Genomic DNA, 20,072 nt, shown 5'->3' with positions numbered 1-20,072 from the left:
ACGCTTTGTAAACCTCCACACATCTTCGGTGCAGATTTGAAACAACAAATGTCCTCTGCTTCTGAGCCCTGGCTCCCATCAGGGCCAGACGGAGAAGCATCCGCTCCAGATGACTGCCAGTGCAGCATCACTGGGCTTGGCCCTCACTCCCATGTGGAAGGAGGGATGCCCCCGTTTTCAGGGTGCTTTGAGGACAGCAGAAAGGCCATTCCTTACCTACGGGACGTGGGCAGGCTGTATAAATGATGGCTTAGAACTTTACAACCCACTGGACAGTTTTATTGCTGTTTTTCACATGGTGAACACACTTGTTTAGGTTTGTAAGAGAACATAAGGTTTTTATGACAAATCCCTAAAGAGATAGCATAAATGGATGGCTTTCTGTTTAATTAGCCTCCATTTGGTTCCATTGCGCTTAGGCACAGACTTCCCCCCTGGCAGATTAATTGGAAGTGAATTAATCCCCTTCAAGACGCAGCACTGCCGTCCTGTTCAGAGCGCAGGCAGAGCTCTGTGCTCAATGGGAAATGCCATCAGCAGCCTCAGCCAGGGAAGTGAGATGGGTGGGAGGGATGGGGGCAAGAAGAGAAAACCCCCATCACCTTCAGCAGTTGTTTGGGAGCGCATTCTTGTGTCTGTCAGGATTTGGCCAGGGGTGCTCTGGCTGCTAGAGAGCTCAAGGCAGCAGCACCACCAAAGGGTGCAGTGATTTTGCTCCAACAGCTCCCAACCCGAGAAAGGAGCACACGGATCCTGAGCTGCTCATCAAAGCAACACTGCCCCTTCTACGGATGGTCCCTGAATTTCTGCAGCATGCAGCCACATAATCCAAATCAGAGGCAAGAGGCACTGGTTTCCTGAATGAGAAATGCTTTCCAGTAGGAAGAAATTATCTTGCCTACCAGTTTTTAGTTCCCTTCCTATCCTGGATTAGCATAAGCAGCCTTTCTGCTTTCTTTAAAGCCTCACACCAGAGGACACTGCACTCCCTTCCCCCATTTGTTTATGTAATAAAATTCCCTCGCACAGGCAGAGCACACAAAACAGCATCAGCGCAGCACTATAGGAAGGGGTTGGCTGTTTTTCTTCCCTTAAGCAGCTGTAGATCTCAAGGCATCCTGAGCCGCTATTAATTGGTGACACTAAAGGAGATGGATGGGTTGTGCTTTCTGTGAATGATTCACTTTGCATTTGTAGAGGCTGCTGGAACATCTTCATGCTGAAATACTCCACGGGAGCTATCAAGGATGAAAAAGCACCAGATGAGAAGCACCGAAGGATTCTGCCTGCGAGATGCTGACCACACTCCCAAGGAGCACAAGCGGTACGAGATGAGATGACATGGCAGCACCCAATGGTTAACTGCATAACAACATCTATATGCCCGAACAGCTCTATGTGCAGGCAGCACAAGCACACAGTACAGCAGTGAGAAAGAAGGGAATGTTAACAGCACTCTAAAAACCTCTGGTAAGACAGTCCACAGCTGCTGGCTCTTGTTCTGGTCCCCGTGCTCAGAGCAGAGATGGTGAAGGGAAGGGCTGCAAGAGTGATCCAGAGCATGGCAGATCTGTTATATGGAAGGAGGCTTAAAGAGGATGGCTTGCTTTATCTCATGCCATGACTGCTGGGAGAGGGCTCCCCATAAATACATCACAGCACGCAGAAGGGGAAGCGCGATTTAAGCAGAAGTACAATTGAGGCAGAAGAACTGATGTGAATAAACTGGATAAGAGTTTATTGAGGCTGGGAACTGGAAGATTTCTATGTTTCCAAGGAGCTGCAGTCAGATTCCTCTTCTTGCACAATTACAGTAGGAGGAATGGCAGCAAAAATGAATTTTGCAGTGGAGCTGGGTCACTTCATCACCCGGCGTCTTTCAGAGAACTGCCTGTGACAGAAGGGAAATGAATTGACCTCAGAGGTCTTTTCCAGTTCTACACTGCTTGCAGGACTGTAAGGGTTGTTTTAACCACCTCTTCATCCTCATCTGGAACGTATCTATTTGCTGCTCAGCTTACACACCCATGCACCTTATTCCTGCAGCTGCAGCCCCCAGAAGGAAGGAAGGAAGGACTCCATTACTGCCAGCATCCAGGGCACCAGTGAAGACAGTGCTGTGCCTCAGCCTACACCATTCGCATCCTACCTGGTACAGTAAAGTGAAAAGAATTCCTTGGCCTCACAACCTGCAGAACACTATCCCTGAGGAACTGTTGAACAGAAATAAACAGGAATGGCTCCATCACGTCTTTCCTTCCAAGGGAGAATGAGGAAAAATCCTCATCTGCTTCTTCTAGGCAGTGAAATGGCTGATGCAGATGTATCCCTTTTTGCAAAGATTCGAGTTTTCATAGACAGGGCAAAGCCTGCTGAGCTGAGCTGAGGTCAGACAACCCTCCCTGTAGTGCTGTAGAGTTTCATGCTACATTTGTTTCCGACGTTATTAATACTGCTGCCAAATTATCCCTTCGAATTGATTAGAAAGTCGAGATTTTCATGTTCATTTGCATTGCGCATAGGAAGCCGCCTTGACATCATCCAACATTCTGCAGGTTTTACAATGTATTTTCATATGGTTTCTGCTTGGGTTATCACACCGCCGCCAGCTTCTTCATGTTGTGCCTGTTTGTTCTAAACCACGAGCTCACTATTGATTATTTCAGACATCAGTGTCATCAGAGAATGTAACCTTCCATCTACATTTTCCATTCACTGCTCAAATAAGCCATGGCTCTCACATCTGTTGAATTGAAGCAAGCTTCCTCTGCCCCAGCCAGTCTGGCTCTACTCTTACTATGCGAGCTGGTGTGCTTTGTCTTCCCCATCAGTGTTTTCCTACACAATTAAGGCTAAACCAACTGCCCAGAGGGTGGTGGGGTCACCCACCATCCCTGGAGCTGATTCAGAGCCATGAAGATGTGACACTGAGGGATGTGGGCAGTGGGCACGGCGGGGTGGGCTGGGGGATGTGAGAAGTGTTTTCCAACCTTGGTGATTCTATGAAAATAAATGTAAATACTGTCACTAAATAACATGTAAGTAAATGTCACTACTGTCAAGAGGGGCTCTCTGTAACATTTGGGATGGACTGTGAGAAATGAATGCCTTGATGGTCAGTTTCACTCAAAGAAAACCCTCTCTGGAGAGGATATTTGCTCCATACATCCAACTGCATACAGAATGTCTGCTTATAAGTCGTGTCAGAAAGGAAAACGGGATGCAGAAAGCGGAACAGACTGTGACTGGGTAAAGAAACCAATGCTGCCATATGATTTGCTTCTACAAACAACACGATTCCAATTTAACAAAGGATATTGAGGATTTGCTTGCCTAAAATGGATAAGAACTGATTAGTGCTAAATTCACAAACTCCAGAGAGCGTTACCCCTTGCATTGATTTGCTCATCCCTGAATCCAAGGGACTCCCCATTCCCACTGTGGTACTGTTAACACTCCATCAAGCGAAGGGCAGATATCAGTAGTGAGAGTACAGCTGCTGAGCTACTGTGGGTAAGATTTACCTCCTAGCCCACACCTGTTTTGCTCAGGACCCATCCCAGCCCTCAGCTCTCTCCCCAGTGACTTTGCTTTCCTACCTGCAGCTCTTCCATGTAGGTAAGACCTATGAGGTGGCCGTAGTAGAGGCACACAGCATCCAGCCAGCAGTGTCCTCACTGGCTCCTGACATGAGATCATACATTGATGTGAAACTCTCAGCAGAATGCAAAGCAGTTTCCCACTATTAACTTTTTATTTCTTTCTTCAGTGCAGTTCAGGCAAACCACTCTATACCTGGCCTTTGTATCATGTACCTTCACACCCAGCTATCTGTAATGCCCCTAAGGGCTCCTCCTGTTATTCCTTCTTAATCTGAAGAGCCAATAAATCCATACCCACTCAGACAGAAGGGTTTGATGCAGTGCTGCCTGGCCTCCACTGAAGGCTCCATCAACCACACAGGTTGGCGTGGTAGGGAGCAGGCCTGCTAGAGCCATCGGGGCATCCTATACTAACAGCAGGTGCACAAAAGGGGGTAAAACTGAGAATTTCTTTAGCACAGAATTCATCTGTCAAGGAAAAAACTAAAAAGGAATGGAAGATGTAAAGGGTGAGGATTCTTAATTGCCAAAGCCAGGAGCTTTGTAAGCGAGGAGACCTGGAATTGCTCTTTTCTTAGCAACGAGCTCAGGAGATGTTACTGATAGGAAATGGCTCTTAGCCGTAGCATCAAACCAGCTTTGTGAAACAGAGGAGGCAGTGGCATCTCACTTTAAAATCTACACTTCTCACACGGTGGTGGTGTTTTGGAAATGAGATACTTCATCGCTTGCACAAAAATGAAAGCTCTTTGCTGCAAATGCGTCTCTTACTCTTCAGTTTTTCCCTTCTGTAGAACAAATGGGAAATGCTTTGAAAACCTGAGTTTTAACATGAAAAATGACAAGATTGTGAGCAGTCACCTCTTTGCACGCATCACTGACACAGTGGGTTCTTGTGGGTAGCAAAGGGTTAATGCAGCATCAGCCCAGATACCTCACACCTGAGCTGTGAGGATCAGTAGGGAGCTGGCCTGTAAGACAACAAGGAGCAGCTGGTCTGCTTGTGTTTGGGGTGTGGTGGGGTTTGTGTCTCCCCAAGGAGATAAGAAGCTGTTAATGGAGCATTGGATGTTTGGTTCTCAATCTGAAGCCTGTTTTGAAGGGGGGAAAGCTGCCTGTGTTGGCCGGCTTTGGTTGCTTCCCATGTTTCATGTAGCTGGAGAGTCAGAACTGCTGCTGGAAATAGCTGCTGTTAACGTCCAGGTAACACAATAATGTGCTGCTATGTTTTTTCTTTCCAAGTGTCCTTGAAAAATCCTTCGAATAGGGGCAGTAAGCTCTTGCTGCATCATGGAAGAGTGGATTATTAAGGGTTTCCTGGCAATGCAGCTCTCTTTTCCTTCCCTAAAAGGCTGATTTAGAGATGTAGTCTGCAAGGTGAACGACTGAATGTTTTGGTGAAGAGCTCAATGGAGCGAGAGTCAAACTGTGGTGTTCATCTTGTTTGCCTGTGAGCACTCAGACAACTGGCTGGCTGAAACCATCAGCTGTTAACTCAGGCTAAATCACCTTACAGGATTAGGAACTGCTGCTCATTGCAAAAGCAGAGAGAGTTGTGAGTTGTGTGCCATATGGGGGCACCTCAGGCTGGGTGTAAGAACCCTGGGTTTGTTGTTTGGGAGGAATAGCTTCACGAGTGGATGCCCGTTGTTTGTATGTTTTAGGAGGTGCTTAAACATGAGCATCTTTTTCTTTGGTGTGTGGTTTATTCTCGACCTGAGCACTTGGTTCTTATGGAGAGAAAAATAGTGTGTGGAAAAATGAGTCAGCCAGCTTCCTGTGGGAGGGATTGCTGGAGCCCCCTGCTTCACATGCTGCAGTAAGCTGGTGCTGGAGATAACTCAGGGGACAAAGTGTGCCTGGAGGACACACGATGCAAGCAGTACAAGAAGTGGCTCTTGTTCTCTGTATGCGAATTCAGTGGGAGATGAGACGGCCCTCCCAGGGCTGGTGTCTGTCACCGGGCTCAGGATGGAAAGCTGCTGGCTCCAGGGCTTGTCAATGGCAGCTCAGCTCCTGGGTGTTGAGAAGGAATTCCAGCAGCTCTTCCAGCCATGCAGACGGTGCACGTGACCTTGAATGAGACACCCATTGCTCTGCAGTTCAGTTATGCACTTGTAACTGGAGGCAGGGAGGCTTACAGCTTCCATCAAGTCAGCCACTCTATAGTGGAACTGAGTGGAGCCATCACACCGGTTTCAGTGGAGCACAGCTCAGGTTTGCTGTAATAGTAGCAGTGTTTGGGACCTTCAGGTTAGCAAAAGCACCCCCACATCCCCAGGTCTGGTTCCAAAGTCTTGCCTTGATCTAACAGAGAGAACTGTTCTAGGAGCTGGCTTAAAACCTTTTCATTCCTATGAGGAAGCTTTGAGACAAGAAGGGAGAAAACTTTCTAAGATAGGTACATATTTAAACTTAGGTAGGTTGACCTTGGAGTCAGACATGGCAGCTAATGAGACATCTCCCAGTAACCCGTATCATCATGGCTACGGCACTTAAGTAAAACCATCCTAATCTGTTTTGTTGAAGGTTAGTTCTGGAGCCGACAGGTCAACTCAGTTTTGATCTGTCACACAGGACAGAATCATGCTGGATTTGTGGAGGTGAAAAGCTTTGAGAGAGATCATTTAACTCAGCAATACTTCTTGCTGCCTTCAGCTGTTCCTGAATTGTTTCCCTTGTTGTCTCGTTAGAGCACAAGGTCCTTGGAGCAGACTTGTAACGCGAGGCAGACCTTGCTCTTGGTGATCACTGACAAAAGATAATTACCATGTGTTAGTAACAGCATCTGAGCAGCCTGATCTGCTTAAGCAGAATACAGTCATGCACAAAGTGTAGGCCTGTGTGTAGTAAGTACATGCACGCTTCTCTGCTCCGCTTTGCTCTGTCTCCACTAATGTGGCTCAGCTTATGACTCAGTGCAGCAGATGCTCCAGCACTGAAGTACTTGTTTACCTTCTTGTGCAGTGCTGCAGATGTAAGTGCTGTAGGGATTGGGTCTTTGTTGTAGTTCCTCGGGGCAGGGCCTTGACCTTCAGAGCACCTTGATAGCAATACGTACAGTGATTTATAGCACGAGCCAGAGCTGCTAAATTAAACCACAGCAGGTGGATTCCAAGTTCAGGATGAAGAGTTTCTGAATAGCACCTGTGACTCAGCTCAAGAGCTGAGTGCATCTCCCTAAACAGGCAGGTCCTATGTATGTGTCAGCCTGGTCTCCTCTGAAGACCTCACATGGGTGTTGCTATGGCCAGAGACACTGGACAATGTGAGAGTCCAGAAACAAGAATATGGATCATTCCTTGGAGCCTCGTCCTCCCACAGTTTTGTTCTTACAAAGTTTTTGCATGTATTTCCTAAAATAACAGCTTTTGGCAAACACAGGCATTCTGGTGCTTTAAGTCTTACAGAGAGCTGGGCTTGGTGGAAAAATACACGGAGAAAATGCAGGCAGCAAATGTAGCAGAAAAAAACCAGTGAATGCAGCACATACTGTGGGACAGTGCATAAAATATACGTGCCAAATCATATGCATGCGGGAGAAAGCATTAACAGTTTCAGTGACTGGAAAGAGCCTCCTTGTGTAACTCCATGTGAATGGGAGCCCACTGAAAAGGATAAAGGCTCTGTACTTGGCCACGGGCCCCAAATTCGGCACACACGTACTCTTAGATTTGTACCCATAGCCAAAGTGTTTCCAAATGTAGGTCGTGCTCCATTGAATCAAAAGCCCTTCTTTTTTTTTCCCCCTTGCAGCCCAAGCTGCTGCTTAGAGGCATCATTCCCAACGTGGCTGTTGGCACTGAGGTTGCTGCTTTCTGACAACTGCCCTGATGCAAAAAAAGCTGTCAGAGATCCTGGGCTCAGGTGCTTGGTGGGGAGCAGGTCCCAGGAGCACGTGGGCTGGGGGAGGCCCACAGGCTGGGTTTCCATGCAGCTGAGCTGTAAGCTGCTCGTGTTGAGGTGTGGGGTTCTGTAGGCATGGCACAAGGGCTTAGACTGGGAATGCTGTGATGATGGGGGCTGTGAGAATTACAGCCCGCCCTCTCTGTCTGATATTGAGAAAATATGTCTTCTCCTGGTGGCTGAAGGCAGCTTTGGCAATGCTAGCATGGCCAGAGCAAGGACAGTGCTCCTCTTCTTCACCACTATCTCCCTTTGAACCTCAGTGATGTAGTTCAGAGGGTGGAGTGGGAGAAGGTCCACAGGCCCCATTTGGGGGATAGAAGTGGGGTGGGAAATGGTTTTGGAGCTCTAAAGCATCAGAACAGATGAGAGCATCATGTACCACACGTATGCATTTTTTGGCCCTAAACAGGTGACAGGAGGCCAGTTGAATTTCACCAAGTAAAGCAGGACCAAACTGGTGTGCCAATGGCTGCTCTTTACCTTCCAAATCTCCCTGATAAGTTCCTGGGTTGTTGAGAGTGGCTTCCTTCTGCAGTCCTGACTGTGCTTAGACTTTAACTGCAGCTGCTTTGGTTTCCAGTTACATCCTCTAATCACTTTGCTCTTAAAGGAGGGTGAGGGCTGCTTTCCATGGACACGTGGATTATCCCACACTAAGTGCAGGCAGAGCTGCTGCCCAGTTTTTACGCTACTACAGCAGGATTCTAAACTGGGACCTATCCTAGCATCACGGCCCCCAAATGATTTCATTTCTCTTCCTCTTGCTGCCAGAAAGCAAGAATAATGTCATCAGTGACAGGAGATCACGGAATTTGGCTCCCAGCAAATACTTCGCTCCTGCTGCTGCAGCTGGATTTCTTTGTGCACAAGCCTGTGGTAGCAATATTTTGTCTGCTGACTTCTTGCTGTGTCCAGGAGTGTCTAAAATGGTACTGCTTAAAACTTCTGCCAGAGCACAGGCGTGCAATTCAGTCAGAACCATTTAATCCTCCCTGTGCTAAACCACCTGCTCTGGGCAGCTGACCCCTCTCCCTGTCCTGCTTGTGACAAGGTGTGTGCTGGAGCGAGCAGATGGCTGGGGAGCAAACAGATCCATGGAAGCATGTAAGGAAATCATGCTGCATCATTGCTAAGGAGCTCGTGCCAAGACTTGGATTTTCTTATTCTGCCTAAAGCGGTTTCCCCATCACCTCTTTGCCTCGGCTGGTTTGTGGTCCAACTCCTGGAACAGTCCTGGACACCTTCCTCAGCTCTCCAGCTGATCTCTCTGGTGGATATCAGCCACAATACATCACATCAGTGCAGCACTGTGCCAGAGATCTGTATGTGTAATCACAGCAATATTCTAATTCCTGCTGCAGTGTATCTAGGTGATTTCTTTTTTGTTTTTGTCCTGTTGAATTAGAGCAAATGCTGCCAAGTTGAGGATTATGAAGACTGAAAGGGACAAATGGAGGGGGTGTGGGGGGAGAATAGAACCTAATGCCACCTATCAGGTGGTGCTCCTCAACTTCCTAAGCTAGGACACTGCTGTGGGATGGCTCTCATCTGTGTGTTATTAGCCTTGTCAGTCCAAGCAGGCAGTGTTGGTGTTGTGCCTCATTGATGTGATGCTCTGGTTGTGTCTGCAAGCAGCTGGGTGAAGGTGCAGGCCTTCGCTGCTTGTGGGGGCAGAGCGTTTTGATGCAGCTGATGTCAGCAGATGCACCTGGATTTCAAACACTGACCTGAATTCGGGTTATTTTTTCAGAAAATCCGGGTTAGTTCTCAGCAATTAATTGCTGTAAAAGCACAGCGTGAGTTTAAGCTCTTGTGGGGATTTGGAATTTCCCAGCACGATCCTCACTGGCATCCAGGAACAAAGGAGATAAAGATATTAGAGGCCAAGTTTTCAGCACAAGCCTTCTCTTAAGCACTGCTTCAAAACTCAGCTTTACTCGTCGGGCTGGGAGACACCACGTTTATCCATGTGTCTCAAACTGCTTTTGGGGAGGACAGAAGACATACTGGCACCTAAAAAGCACCGCAATAGCTTCCATCCTTACTCAGGTTTGCTGAAAGGATTTAATGTTATTTATGGCAACGCTTGAATGTTACCAGGAAAAAAGTGAGTCCTGCCAGGTCTCCCCACAGAGCAGGAATTTACACGGGGTTATCAGGCTCACCGAGGCTAATCCCTGCTGGCATTATACATCATCTGACAGTTGCCAAGGAGACGGGAATAATCTCAGAGAGACAAGATATGCAAGAAGGGTATTTATGGACCTCTGCCTAACGATGCTGGTGGAATGCACCAAGAAATGATTATCTGAGTGCCTCTGAAGTATCACCTTCCCCCTGTGCTGAATGTGGGAGACGTGCTGCTGCAATAGCCCTCAATCTCCCTGTGATATTAAAGCAGCAGCTTGGCCTTCAGATTTCCAACTTGTCCTGCAAAGGCCTCGTCTGCTGTCATGTGCGGTGCAGGCAGGCGGTACTGAGATGGCTGCCCATCTGCCTGCGCTCTGCAGCGTCAGCAGGCTGTATGGATAAACAAGTCATTACGGCCTGCCGTGCTGACACAGGCTTAATGGAAACCATCCACTTCACGTGCTTGAAATACTAGCAGGTGCCTCCTGCAAATGTCTTCTATGCCAGACAGTTTGAGGGGAAGGGAGAGTGGAAAACAGTGCGTGTGTAGACACAGGCAGAGATGTGTGTGTATTCTGGCAGTGGCTTCCCAGTGCAACCAGCTCTTTCCTTCTTCCATGTCCTTACAGTGAACCCAATTGCAATGAGGCCAGCTGGCAGAGGGGTGGGGATGCTAACTAACATCATGTGCTGCTTGGTATGTGGATCTGAATGGGCATTTCGCTCAGGCTGGGCTATTTGCCCTGACCTGGAGTTGGCTTATAGCTCTGTTTAGGGAGATTAAGAGAAGCAGTAGAACTAATGTCTTCATTCAAACAAGCTCATGCTGTTAAGAAAGGCTTCTGCACGGCATGTTTCACATAGCAAGATGTTTTCTTAGCAGTGAGAAGGGACAGAGGCTGACAGAGGACCTGGAGCACTGAAACTGCCACCATCCCATGCAGGGCAAACCTCCCCTCCCCAGTGCTGAGGCAACCTGTAACAAAGGGGTGAGGGCTGCCTGTCTCCTTCCTTCCTCACAAGCTGAGTTTCTTGGCCTGATACTATTTCTTAATGGATAATGATGGAGGACAGGGAAGAGGAGGGAGGAAAAAAAGGAGTTTCCCAAGTTTTCAACACCTTGATGCAAATGGTTTCCTTAGAAGGAAGGAAGCTCTGAGAGGCAGCCCTCAGCTGACCGGCTGTGCCTGTGGTGCCAGAGTTAATCTCGGTAAGTAGCTCTGAGCTGCTGGGTTGGATAATGCCTGGAATGGAGGAGACCTCTTTACATGAGCTAAATCAATCTGCTAATCCCCTGTGGGTGGGTTCTGAGTTGGTTTAGGTTGTGCAAATCAGTGGTGGCCATCAAAAATGTTTCTGCAGTGGCACCCATTCAGAGCGGGGCGCTGATGGAGGACTCTCAAGGTGTCTGTGTTTACTTAGCTTCGTATGCATCAGGGATACGCAATTGCCTCTGGCAGGAAAAAATGATGTTCCCAAGTGTGTATCATCGTCCTCCACCTCCCTGTGGGGTGAGCTCATTCCTCCATGCTACAAAAGCAAGCGAGGTGAACCTGAGTGGGTTAAATAGTGGCTTTCTGGGCTGCCTTGCTTTGACTGAGGTGAAACAAGCACCCTACTTGCCTGCAGTTCTGCAGGGTGAGGATGTGCACACGCAGCCCCGGTGCTCCAGGGACAAAACAGCCCCAGGAAGAGGAGATGTTACTGAAATCATCAATTTCATGCACGTTTGCCTTGAGCTTGTCAAGCTTTGAATATTTACCAGTTGTTGAAGAAGCAAGCTCTCCCATGCTAAACTGGGGAGGGAAAGGCCAGCACCATGCTTAAGAAGAACCTATGCTCCAAGTGAAATACAACATCCAGTAAAGCCTGGGGAAATAAATCTCTCTGGATCAGAGGCAAAAACTACAGCAATCATTTGAGTTAGCAAATCCCCGTGCAGCTTCGCAGCCGATCAATGGGCGCTATTTGAAGAACGATCACATAATTCAGAAGAGATGGTAGATTTTGGCAAATGAGGCTTTCATTTGAGGCTTTCTCATTTGGCATCATCTGTGCATAAATCTGCTGGAAAGCACAGCTCCCCCAGCAGCTGAATCTGCTCAAGAGCTCCTGTTCAAGCAAAGGTTGGAACCTCTCTGAATCCTTCCCTGTTTGCATTTGTTTTGCCCCCCCCTCCAATTGCTTCGTGCCCACACAGGGTGATAACACATGTGTGTTCCAAAGCTCTAAGGGTGCTGTGTGGTTTGTGAGCATTCCTTGGGGCCTCTCTGCCTTTTTCCTTCAATATTCACTAACAGCAGGATGATCTGACCGCATGCTACTGAGAGGCTTCTCTGTATGGAAGACCAGTTGCTACTTGTGGAACTCTCACCTCTGGGAAGCTTCTTGCTCCCATCTGTGCTGGAATTGCCCGGCTGCACGGCACGTCTCCATCGCATCGTGGCATCTATTAGGAGCCAGCAAGAATCTCAGTGATCCTCTGTATGTGCCCAAAATAAGCAGGATTTTGCTAAATGCAATTCTAAACACAACGTTTGATGAAGCTCTAGGCTGTTTTGCAAGGGGCCTCTATGATTTCATGGCTAATCAGAGCACCTAACACAGCTCGCAGACTTCCCTTCTGAGCTGCTGTCTACCAGATTACATTTAGGAAAAGCAATCCTACTTAAGAAAAAGGCATTTAAAGACGTTCACTGTAATGTGTGCAAAGTTTATAACCTGGAATAGCTCTTTAAAGACCAAATGTTTGACTGGTTTTTGTCTTAGGCAGAGATGTGCAAAGCCTCCGATTATGTTTAGCTCTGGTTCCAGCTAGTAATGCAGTGGCTGGATGCAAACACCTTCAGTGTCCTACTTTCTAGAATATCCCGGAGGAAGTGTTTACAGCAAGTGTGAATAAGCAGAAATACTTCTACAAAGTCTTTTCTGCCCACGTTTCTCTACCTCTGAGCTACTGCATAACAAAGCAGCTCCTGTAAACACTGAGACCTGGGCCCAGACAGGATTTCAGCCACCTGAGATTTTTAGTGCGATGCAACAGGGGAAGGAAGTATTCATTCAGATTTTTATTCCTTCATCGTTTTATGAGGTTGGGCAGTGATAGGACAAGAGGGGGATGGTTTGAAACTGAGACAGGGGAGGTTTAGGTTGGATCTTAGGAGGAAGTTTTTCACACAGAGGGTGGTGACGCACTGGAACAGGTTGCCCAAGGAGGCTGTGGATGCCCCATCCCTGCAGGCATTCAAGGCCAGGCTGGATGTGGCTCTGGGCAGCCTGGGCTGCTGGTTGGTGACCCTGCACGTAGCAGAGGGCTGGAATTTGATGAGCATTGTGGGCCTTTTCCCCAGCCATTCTATGGTTCTATGATGTATTGAGTTCAATTGCAGTTCCACGTTGCATTCCTGCTTCCAGGTATTCACAGCTCAGTGATGCTACTCATCTGTCAAGGCACAAAGCCTTGCAGAAACCTCTGAGTTCTGCTCCAGAACTACTTGCTGGAGGTGAAGGCAGAATGTGAGTAGGGCTTGGCTGGAGAACAAGAACAGCGTACAGCTGATTACCAGGCGATAACTGCTTGTACACAGGTGTTACCTGGATGGTGCTCCGGACACTTGTTTCAGCTGATGAACTGCCCATGGTGTGAGGATGGGATGGCTGAGCTCTAGAGGTGCCTCATGGGACCGGTGTCTGCAGCTCCATCTGGGCACCACCAGCCTCCACGGATGAGAGATGAGCTGCAATGGGTTGTGATAAACCATTCCTCCTGTGCTGTGCCCCCCTGAGCAGGGCTCACTGGAGGGTGGGTGTGCATGGTGCCCAGCCCTGGCAGAGGTAGAGTAGCAGCTAGAAAATCTCCCTGTGGGTGGTGTGGGCAACAGGCTGCCTTGGGCTGGGAGATCTCCAGGGTAGTGGCTTTATTTTATCTGTTGTTTTTTTGGATAAGCAGCAGTGAGCAGGAGAGGAAATAAGGGGATGAAGTGGTGATGCCAGGGACATGTCCTGGCAGCCAGCCGAGCCCGCAGCCCCCACCGCTCACTGCCTCGGACGTCACCAATGCGTTTCCCTGCGTGTCCTCTGACTGTCACAGCATCACAAGCAGTGGAATCACACCCAGTTGCCGTGGCAACGTCACCTGCTGTGATGTGGTGTGCTGTTGCCTAGCAACAAGCAAAGGGTCCCTGTAGATGGCGGGGTGCAGGTCCCTTGTCCTGGGGCTTCATCCAGCCCATGGGTGGATGAATGCTCTCCCTTTTTCCCACAGACAGGGAATATGCTTTTTTAACCTGGGTGATTTTTAACCCTTTCCCTCCAGAGGGCTTTGTGCTGTGTTTGCCAGCAGTGCGTGCCCTTGTTTCATTCTGTGTACATCCAGAAAAATGGACAGAAGTCCTTTCTGCCTCTGCTTGCTTGTAACCAAAGGACACAGGTGAAAAAACCTGCTTGAAATGGGTAGGTGCAAAACCTCTCAGCAACCTCTGGGGGTGCCTGTTCCCCCGCCTGCTCCTCCTGCCTTAGTGTTTGTTACATTTATGCCCCGCTGGTCCCAAAGCTCCGGGTGCCCTGAGATGGGGTTAATGGGTGCTGCAGGTTGGCGAGGCATTTGCTGGGGGTTGAGCCTTTCCTTCTGCCTGGCTCCCTCCATCCAGATGGGTGGAATCCCACTGTGCAGTGACCTCAAGGTATCTTTGCTACCTTCCAGGGCACCGATTCATTTCGTTGTAGGACTTTGCAGAAGAGGACGTGCGGCTGCAGTCACGTCCTATATTTACAGCTTGAGCATAGAAAGCTTCAGTGCTCCAGTCCTGATGTGGCACGAAGCTGAATTATTAACAAGGGGAGAAGTAGCTGGTAAGAGGAAGCCATTCCTGCCTGCACAGTAATCAGTATTCAGCAGGTGATGGGGGATCTGGTTACGTGCTGCTGGGGTCTGCTGATGCTTCAGAGTAGGGCAGGTAGGTGCAGGTGCCTGGTGTGGTCAGTGGGAGGCTTGCTGCTTTCAGTGTCTGGCTCTGGTTTGTGCTGTCTCTTCTTTGTGTTGAATTTATGCTGTCCAGAGGTGAAGCAGACCAAGGTTTGCTATGCAAGGCTTGGCATGCTATCCCCGTTACTGAAGTGTCTGTCTTGCAAAGAATTCAGTGTAGTGACTGATTCACACCTTGAAAGGTCACAGTAACTCCCCTCCAGCTTTGCACCACTTGGGCCCCTCTCCTATCTAGAAGATAAACCCCCTGAAGCATTGCTTGCTTTGAGCCTGGCTCGCCTCCATGCTGAGCATGGAGATTCTCAGTACACCCTGCTGTGCTATGGCAGACAACTCAGTAAACGTAAGGCAGCTTGCATTAAGCATCTGTACATTAGAAATGAGGAATTAAAGACAAGCTAGCTCATAATGTCATGGCTGTGCGTCTCTGGCATGGAAAAAGCACCAAATCTTGCCCAGCACACCTGTTCAGTCACTGACGACAGAGCCATTGTTTTCTCTAAGCATGTTGTTGATCACCAGAGGAGATATTTAAAGCACAAGTGATTTGGAAAGGATGGTACTATATATTCAGTTCATACTTGAATCATAGAGTAGCCTGGGTTGAGAAGGCCCACAGTGCTCATCCAGTTCCAACCCCTGCTATGTGCAGGGTCACCAACCAGCAGATCAGGCTGCCCAGAGCCACATCCAGCCTGGCCTTGAATGCCTGCAGGGATGGGGCATCCACAACCTCCTTAGGCAACCCATTCCAACGTGCCACCATGTTTCCTTCAGATCTAAGTCAGGTAGTGCTGGCTGGTCCTACCTGAGCTATACTTCATGTTGCAGCACAAAGCAGGAAATGGAACTCCTTCCCTTGAAATATCACTTGAAAGGAAGGTTTTGTGGCCAGCGAATGCAAAGTCCTTTGGAGACTCTGAGGGCTGGCTGGTCACTGCCTTTCTTTACCAAAGGGACTGTGTGAAACACCTCATTCTTTGTAGCAGTGTGTTGGCACTAGATGCTGAGGGAATATAAGAAGTTGGTGATTGAGGGTCCCTCTGAGGAATGCTGCAGTGCTCCTCTCTAAACAAAGAGCTATTTCACTGGTGCAAGATGACACTCTGCTTCCTGCTGCTGCAAAGAGACTTTCATTGCAAAACCTACCTGAGCTTGATGTTGTGAGATTCCTGCCTTGTACTCAGTGTACAAGAAAAGAAACCCAGCAGAACCAGGCAGGATGCATCCTTGCCCAAGTTGCATGCAGCAAACAGCTCCCGGAGCTCAGGGCTGGTAGCAGGAAGTGTGTGGGAATGCCATCTGGTGAAACTCCTTAGAAACAGTGTGAAAGTCTTTTTTTCTCATTCACTTCCTGACAAAGTAGTAATATGTTGCCTCAATATAGGCAAAGGGCTGCTTGTTGTTGTTATTTATATTAGTAGCTCCTGGAAGCCCTAAGGTGGGAGCAGTGCTCTTGCTGTGGTTGCTGCTGTGGGTGCATGAAAGAGGAAACCTCTCTCTATGTGGCTCCCTACCTCCATTCCCCCCTTTATAACATAAAAAGATAAGGATTTTATTTCTTTCTTCCAAATGGGGAACTGAAACAGATGGGAGAGAGTGGGGAAGTTGGAAAGAAAACAATCTCCAAGCCATGGCTTTCTTGGTGGGCTGTGCTTTGCCTCCTGTACCCTGCGTGTCTGTGGTGAGCAGTATGTACCTTGGTGTGCAAGCTCTGCAGCTCAGCATTTTGCTTGGTATGGTTACGTGCTTTGCTATGCTGAAGCAGGGGGAGGGAAATCCAGTCACGCGGAATGGATTGCAATCATGACTTAGAACATTAAAAAATAAGGTTACTGTGAAGATCTTAAACTTGATCTTCAGTATCCGCATCGTGTCTTTCACCATGAGCTCCCAGCCTTACCTCATCTCTGTACTGTTTAATGCTGTTAGAACTCTGGTTGGTTTCTCTGTTCAGTGTTGTTCTTTGCTTCTAATAGAAGGCTGTATTGCAAGAAGGGGCAAAGTTCCTTACAGCTGACTTACTATTATTAGGTAGGTAAAGTTCTCCTGTATCACCATCTCATCCGGAGACCTCAAGTCATTTTACAGACCTGATTGTAGCCTCTTGGCAACTCTAAGGCATGCCAGTTATCCCCAGTTCTAGAGACTGCTACAGCCTCTAAATCCCTAACACTGAGTTTTCCTTACCAGTCTATGCCAGCATCAAGGATGGATTTTTCAGTCCCATGGTTTAATTGCAAGACAGAGCTTCCTTGGTCCCTTTGCTATCTGTGTGTGGGAGTGTCTGCTCAGTTGGGTAGCAAATTGTGCCAGGTCCATACTGGAAAAAAGCATGTGGTTGAGTTTGGCCCTTCATCTCTGGGTAAGGCAGTGTGAATAAAAAAGAGACCTAAGGCTTAATTAGTAAAAGAGTATGACAGCAGGAAGGAGGAGGGTCAGGAGATAGTGGATGCTGCCTGGCTCTAAGGTAGAAGCTTGGAACCCCCAAGGAAGCAAGCAGGACGGTGTGGGCTGCTAGGCTATGAGGCTGAGACCATCACTTGATGTACAGAGTCTGGTGCCAAGGGAATGCCTTTCCCAGAGGGATGTTCAGCTCTTGTGAAACTGGGCCATGAGGTGTTAATTGCTAATCTGTAGAAATTAAAGTTTAAAGAGCCAGCGTCTATTTAGCACAGAATGACTCATATCGGAGAGCAGCATTTCCTTGTCATTCTGTGAGTGAAACCCCTAGTAGGGCACTCAGTGACAGATGGGGGTAGAGCTGAGGCTCTAAACGAAGCTTTAATTGCCTTATCACTGATTTTTCTCTGCACTCCTCCCAGACAGAGCACAGTGACAAAAAGAAATGCAGAACTGGGGACAGACAGGCTATCAGCAGCACCTCCAATTCAGAGCAGCTGTGACAGCACACCTTCGCAGGGCTTTTCTTGCGCTGGTGCTCAGTTTGTGATCTCTAGAGAGACCCCAGCCTACAGCAATACAACTGTAGGTAAGCATGTCTGTGAGGCTGCCTCTGTTTGAGCCAGAATCATGTGGGTGACCAGGGCTGAAGCACTGCTGCTGACTGAAGCGCATACACAACCACTTCAGAGTAAGAGAACTAGAAAGACTCAACTGCAAACACGGAGTAACAAGTATGCGTCTGAGTTACTGGCAAGTCTTCACCAGGTGACAAAGCCACTGAGTGGTGAATCTTGGACAGGAAGCCTCAGCAAGAGGAAGCTGCTTCCTCTGCTCATCTGAGCATTGCAGAACATCTGTCCCCTGCACAAAGCTGGGGGCAGAGAGGGGCTGGAGCAGCAAGGTCAGTGCCAAGGAGCCATTTTTTTTTCCCTGAGATTGGATAATTCTGAAGTAGGAGGATTATTTCTGGCAGTAATAGGGAGCTGAGGGAACAAAACCCATGCATTGACACTGCTGGTAGACCTAACTTGATGGATCCTTCGCACAAGGCTTCACTGAGCAGCTGGGCTGTGAGAGGCTCCTGTGACACAAGTGTCAACTGAGGATAATCCCATCCAGTGTAAAGCCCAAAGCAAGCTGTTTGGTTTTCCTTTCCTACCTTCTAAACTGTCTTTATTACCTGCTTACAGCTGGGACCATGACAGATCTGGCATCTCCTAGCCAGCAATGGAAATCATGCATTCACAGAAAACCCCTGAGGGCCACCAAATCTAATGACAGCCAACTCTTTGGCCTCAGGTAATAAATCTGACATAACACAGGAAATCTGCAATGGCATGGATAGAACCTCTTATCTACATTGCATGTGAGATGCTCTGCCCACAGGGGAGGTGGAAGTTTCTCTCTGGCTCATCTGTTACACCTGGGAGATACTGCTTTAAAAACAGTGGTAAACCTAGAGCTCTAATAAGATTATGACTTGTCCCATCCAATGGGGAGAAAAAGACAAGATTCTTAATTCTAGAAGACAGGCCAGCATCTGGGGGGGGGGGAGGGACGGAAGCAACTTGTTAAGTCTTTTGCTGTCAGGATGAAACCTGCGCTGGAAAGAGTCAGTCAATTAGGCTGATTTGTAGCAGCCTTACTCCAAATCCTCTTCCACCCAGAGGCTGAACTCTCTACTGAAACGTGCCCTTCCAAGGAGTTTCAGTAGGTTCTCAGATGTTCACACATCACAGATTATTTACAGGGACATCATCGTGGTATATTCAATTTAATAGCTTTATAGTCAATGGCCATTGACTATAAATGGAGGTCAGCAAAGAGCCTTTCACCTCCCCAGCCCTGTCACAGATGTGCTTTCTTTCTTGCATTTCATGTTTTCTCAGCCTATTCATAAACAAGGAACAGATTTGCCAGATCAGACTGAGATACAAAGAGCTGAGAAAGGTACCTGTGTGATAAATGACCGCTCAACCCACACAGCACAATGTTATGCCAATGCTCACTCACCCTGCTGAGCTGGTCCAGAAGTCTTTGGTTCTGTTCGGAGAGTTCCTGGACAGCCCGTGTCTTCTCACGGTCAGCTTCCCGCAGATGAACCTGCTGCCTCTCCAGCTCATCCTGCAGCTGCTTCACGTCGCTTTCCAGCTCAGACACCCTTCCTTCCCATTCTCCTTCCTTGTTCTCAAACCGCCTCCGCAGTTCGTGCTTCTCTTGTTCCAGGTGCTGTAGGTAACAGGGAGAAGAGGTTAGGAAGGGAGGAAAAAAGTGAGTGCTGTCTCCTCCTGCCCCCTCATGTTCTGCACTGAGTCCTTTGGTGCAGGAAGGAGAATGGCAGTAGAGCCTGGCGATGCATGGAGGTGGCAGTCCCAGCCACGTCAGGGCAGGTCACAGTCACTAAACTTGCCTCTTGTTTCCAGCAGTCGGCCTGTCCTTGGCCTCTGCAGATCAGCACATTGAATTTTTACTGCAATAACTGCCAAAAGAGTAATGCAGGCTGCATGGAAATAGGTGGAAAATATGGGTCAGGCAGGCCAATCAATTAGCAGAGCCTGGCTAATTCCAAAGCAGTATTTCATGGGCAGTGGGAGAAATCTTTTAAAGGCTGCCTTTATAGCCAGAATTACACAAACTGTACCTTTCGTGCTGATGAGGAAGCTAGATGAGGCATCTTTCTTGTCATATGGGTCTTATGAACAACAGTTGAATCATCTGTCCATTTGCTCTTTCTATTCCTGACCTAATTAGTTGCCTGGTGATTTGAGAGTCCACAGTAACTCCATTGTTTGCTGCAGTCCCCTCTGGGGTGGCAGTGGATGCACTGAAGTAGTTTCTCTAGAGGTGACACGTGCACATTCCAGGCTCAGGTCTTTCAGAAACAACCCTCAGTTCTGGAAACTGCTTAGGACTGGTTGCAAAATGAGGGACAGCGTGAACCTGGTGGAACTTTGAGATGCCTTACAGGCTCCGTTAAATGAGGGCTTGACTGATACAGAGCTGCAAATTAGGTCAAAATAGATTTGTTGTGCTCGTTTGAA

General features: G+C 48.2%; 1 protein-coding gene across 3 annotated transcripts in view; it reads right to left on the bottom strand.

Annotated features, from left to right (window-relative positions):
• BICDL1 (BICD family like cargo adaptor 1) overlaps positions 1 to 20,072 on the bottom strand; it is a 41,678-nt gene that overhangs the window by 17,449 nt on the left and 4,157 nt on the right. For all 3 annotated transcript variants that reach the window (XR_011905428.1, XM_072351272.1, XM_072351273.1), the window contains exon 2: positions 19,045 to 19,260. Coding sequence is in view for 2 of the 3 variants with exons in the window: in XM_072351272.1 (XP_072207373.1) it covers positions 19,045 to 19,260 (216 nt within the window). In the remaining variant the exon portion in view is untranslated. The remainder of the gene's footprint in view (positions 1 to 19,044; positions 19,261 to 20,072) is intronic.

This window comes from Excalfactoria chinensis, chromosome 16, assembly GCF_039878825.1.
Source record: "Excalfactoria chinensis isolate bCotChi1 chromosome 16, bCotChi1.hap2, whole genome shotgun sequence".
Lineage (NCBI taxonomy): Eukaryota > Metazoa > Chordata > Aves > Galliformes > Phasianidae > Excalfactoria > Excalfactoria chinensis.
Note: the sequence above shows the minus strand (reverse complement) of the source record. Positions and strands in the feature narration are given on the sequence as shown.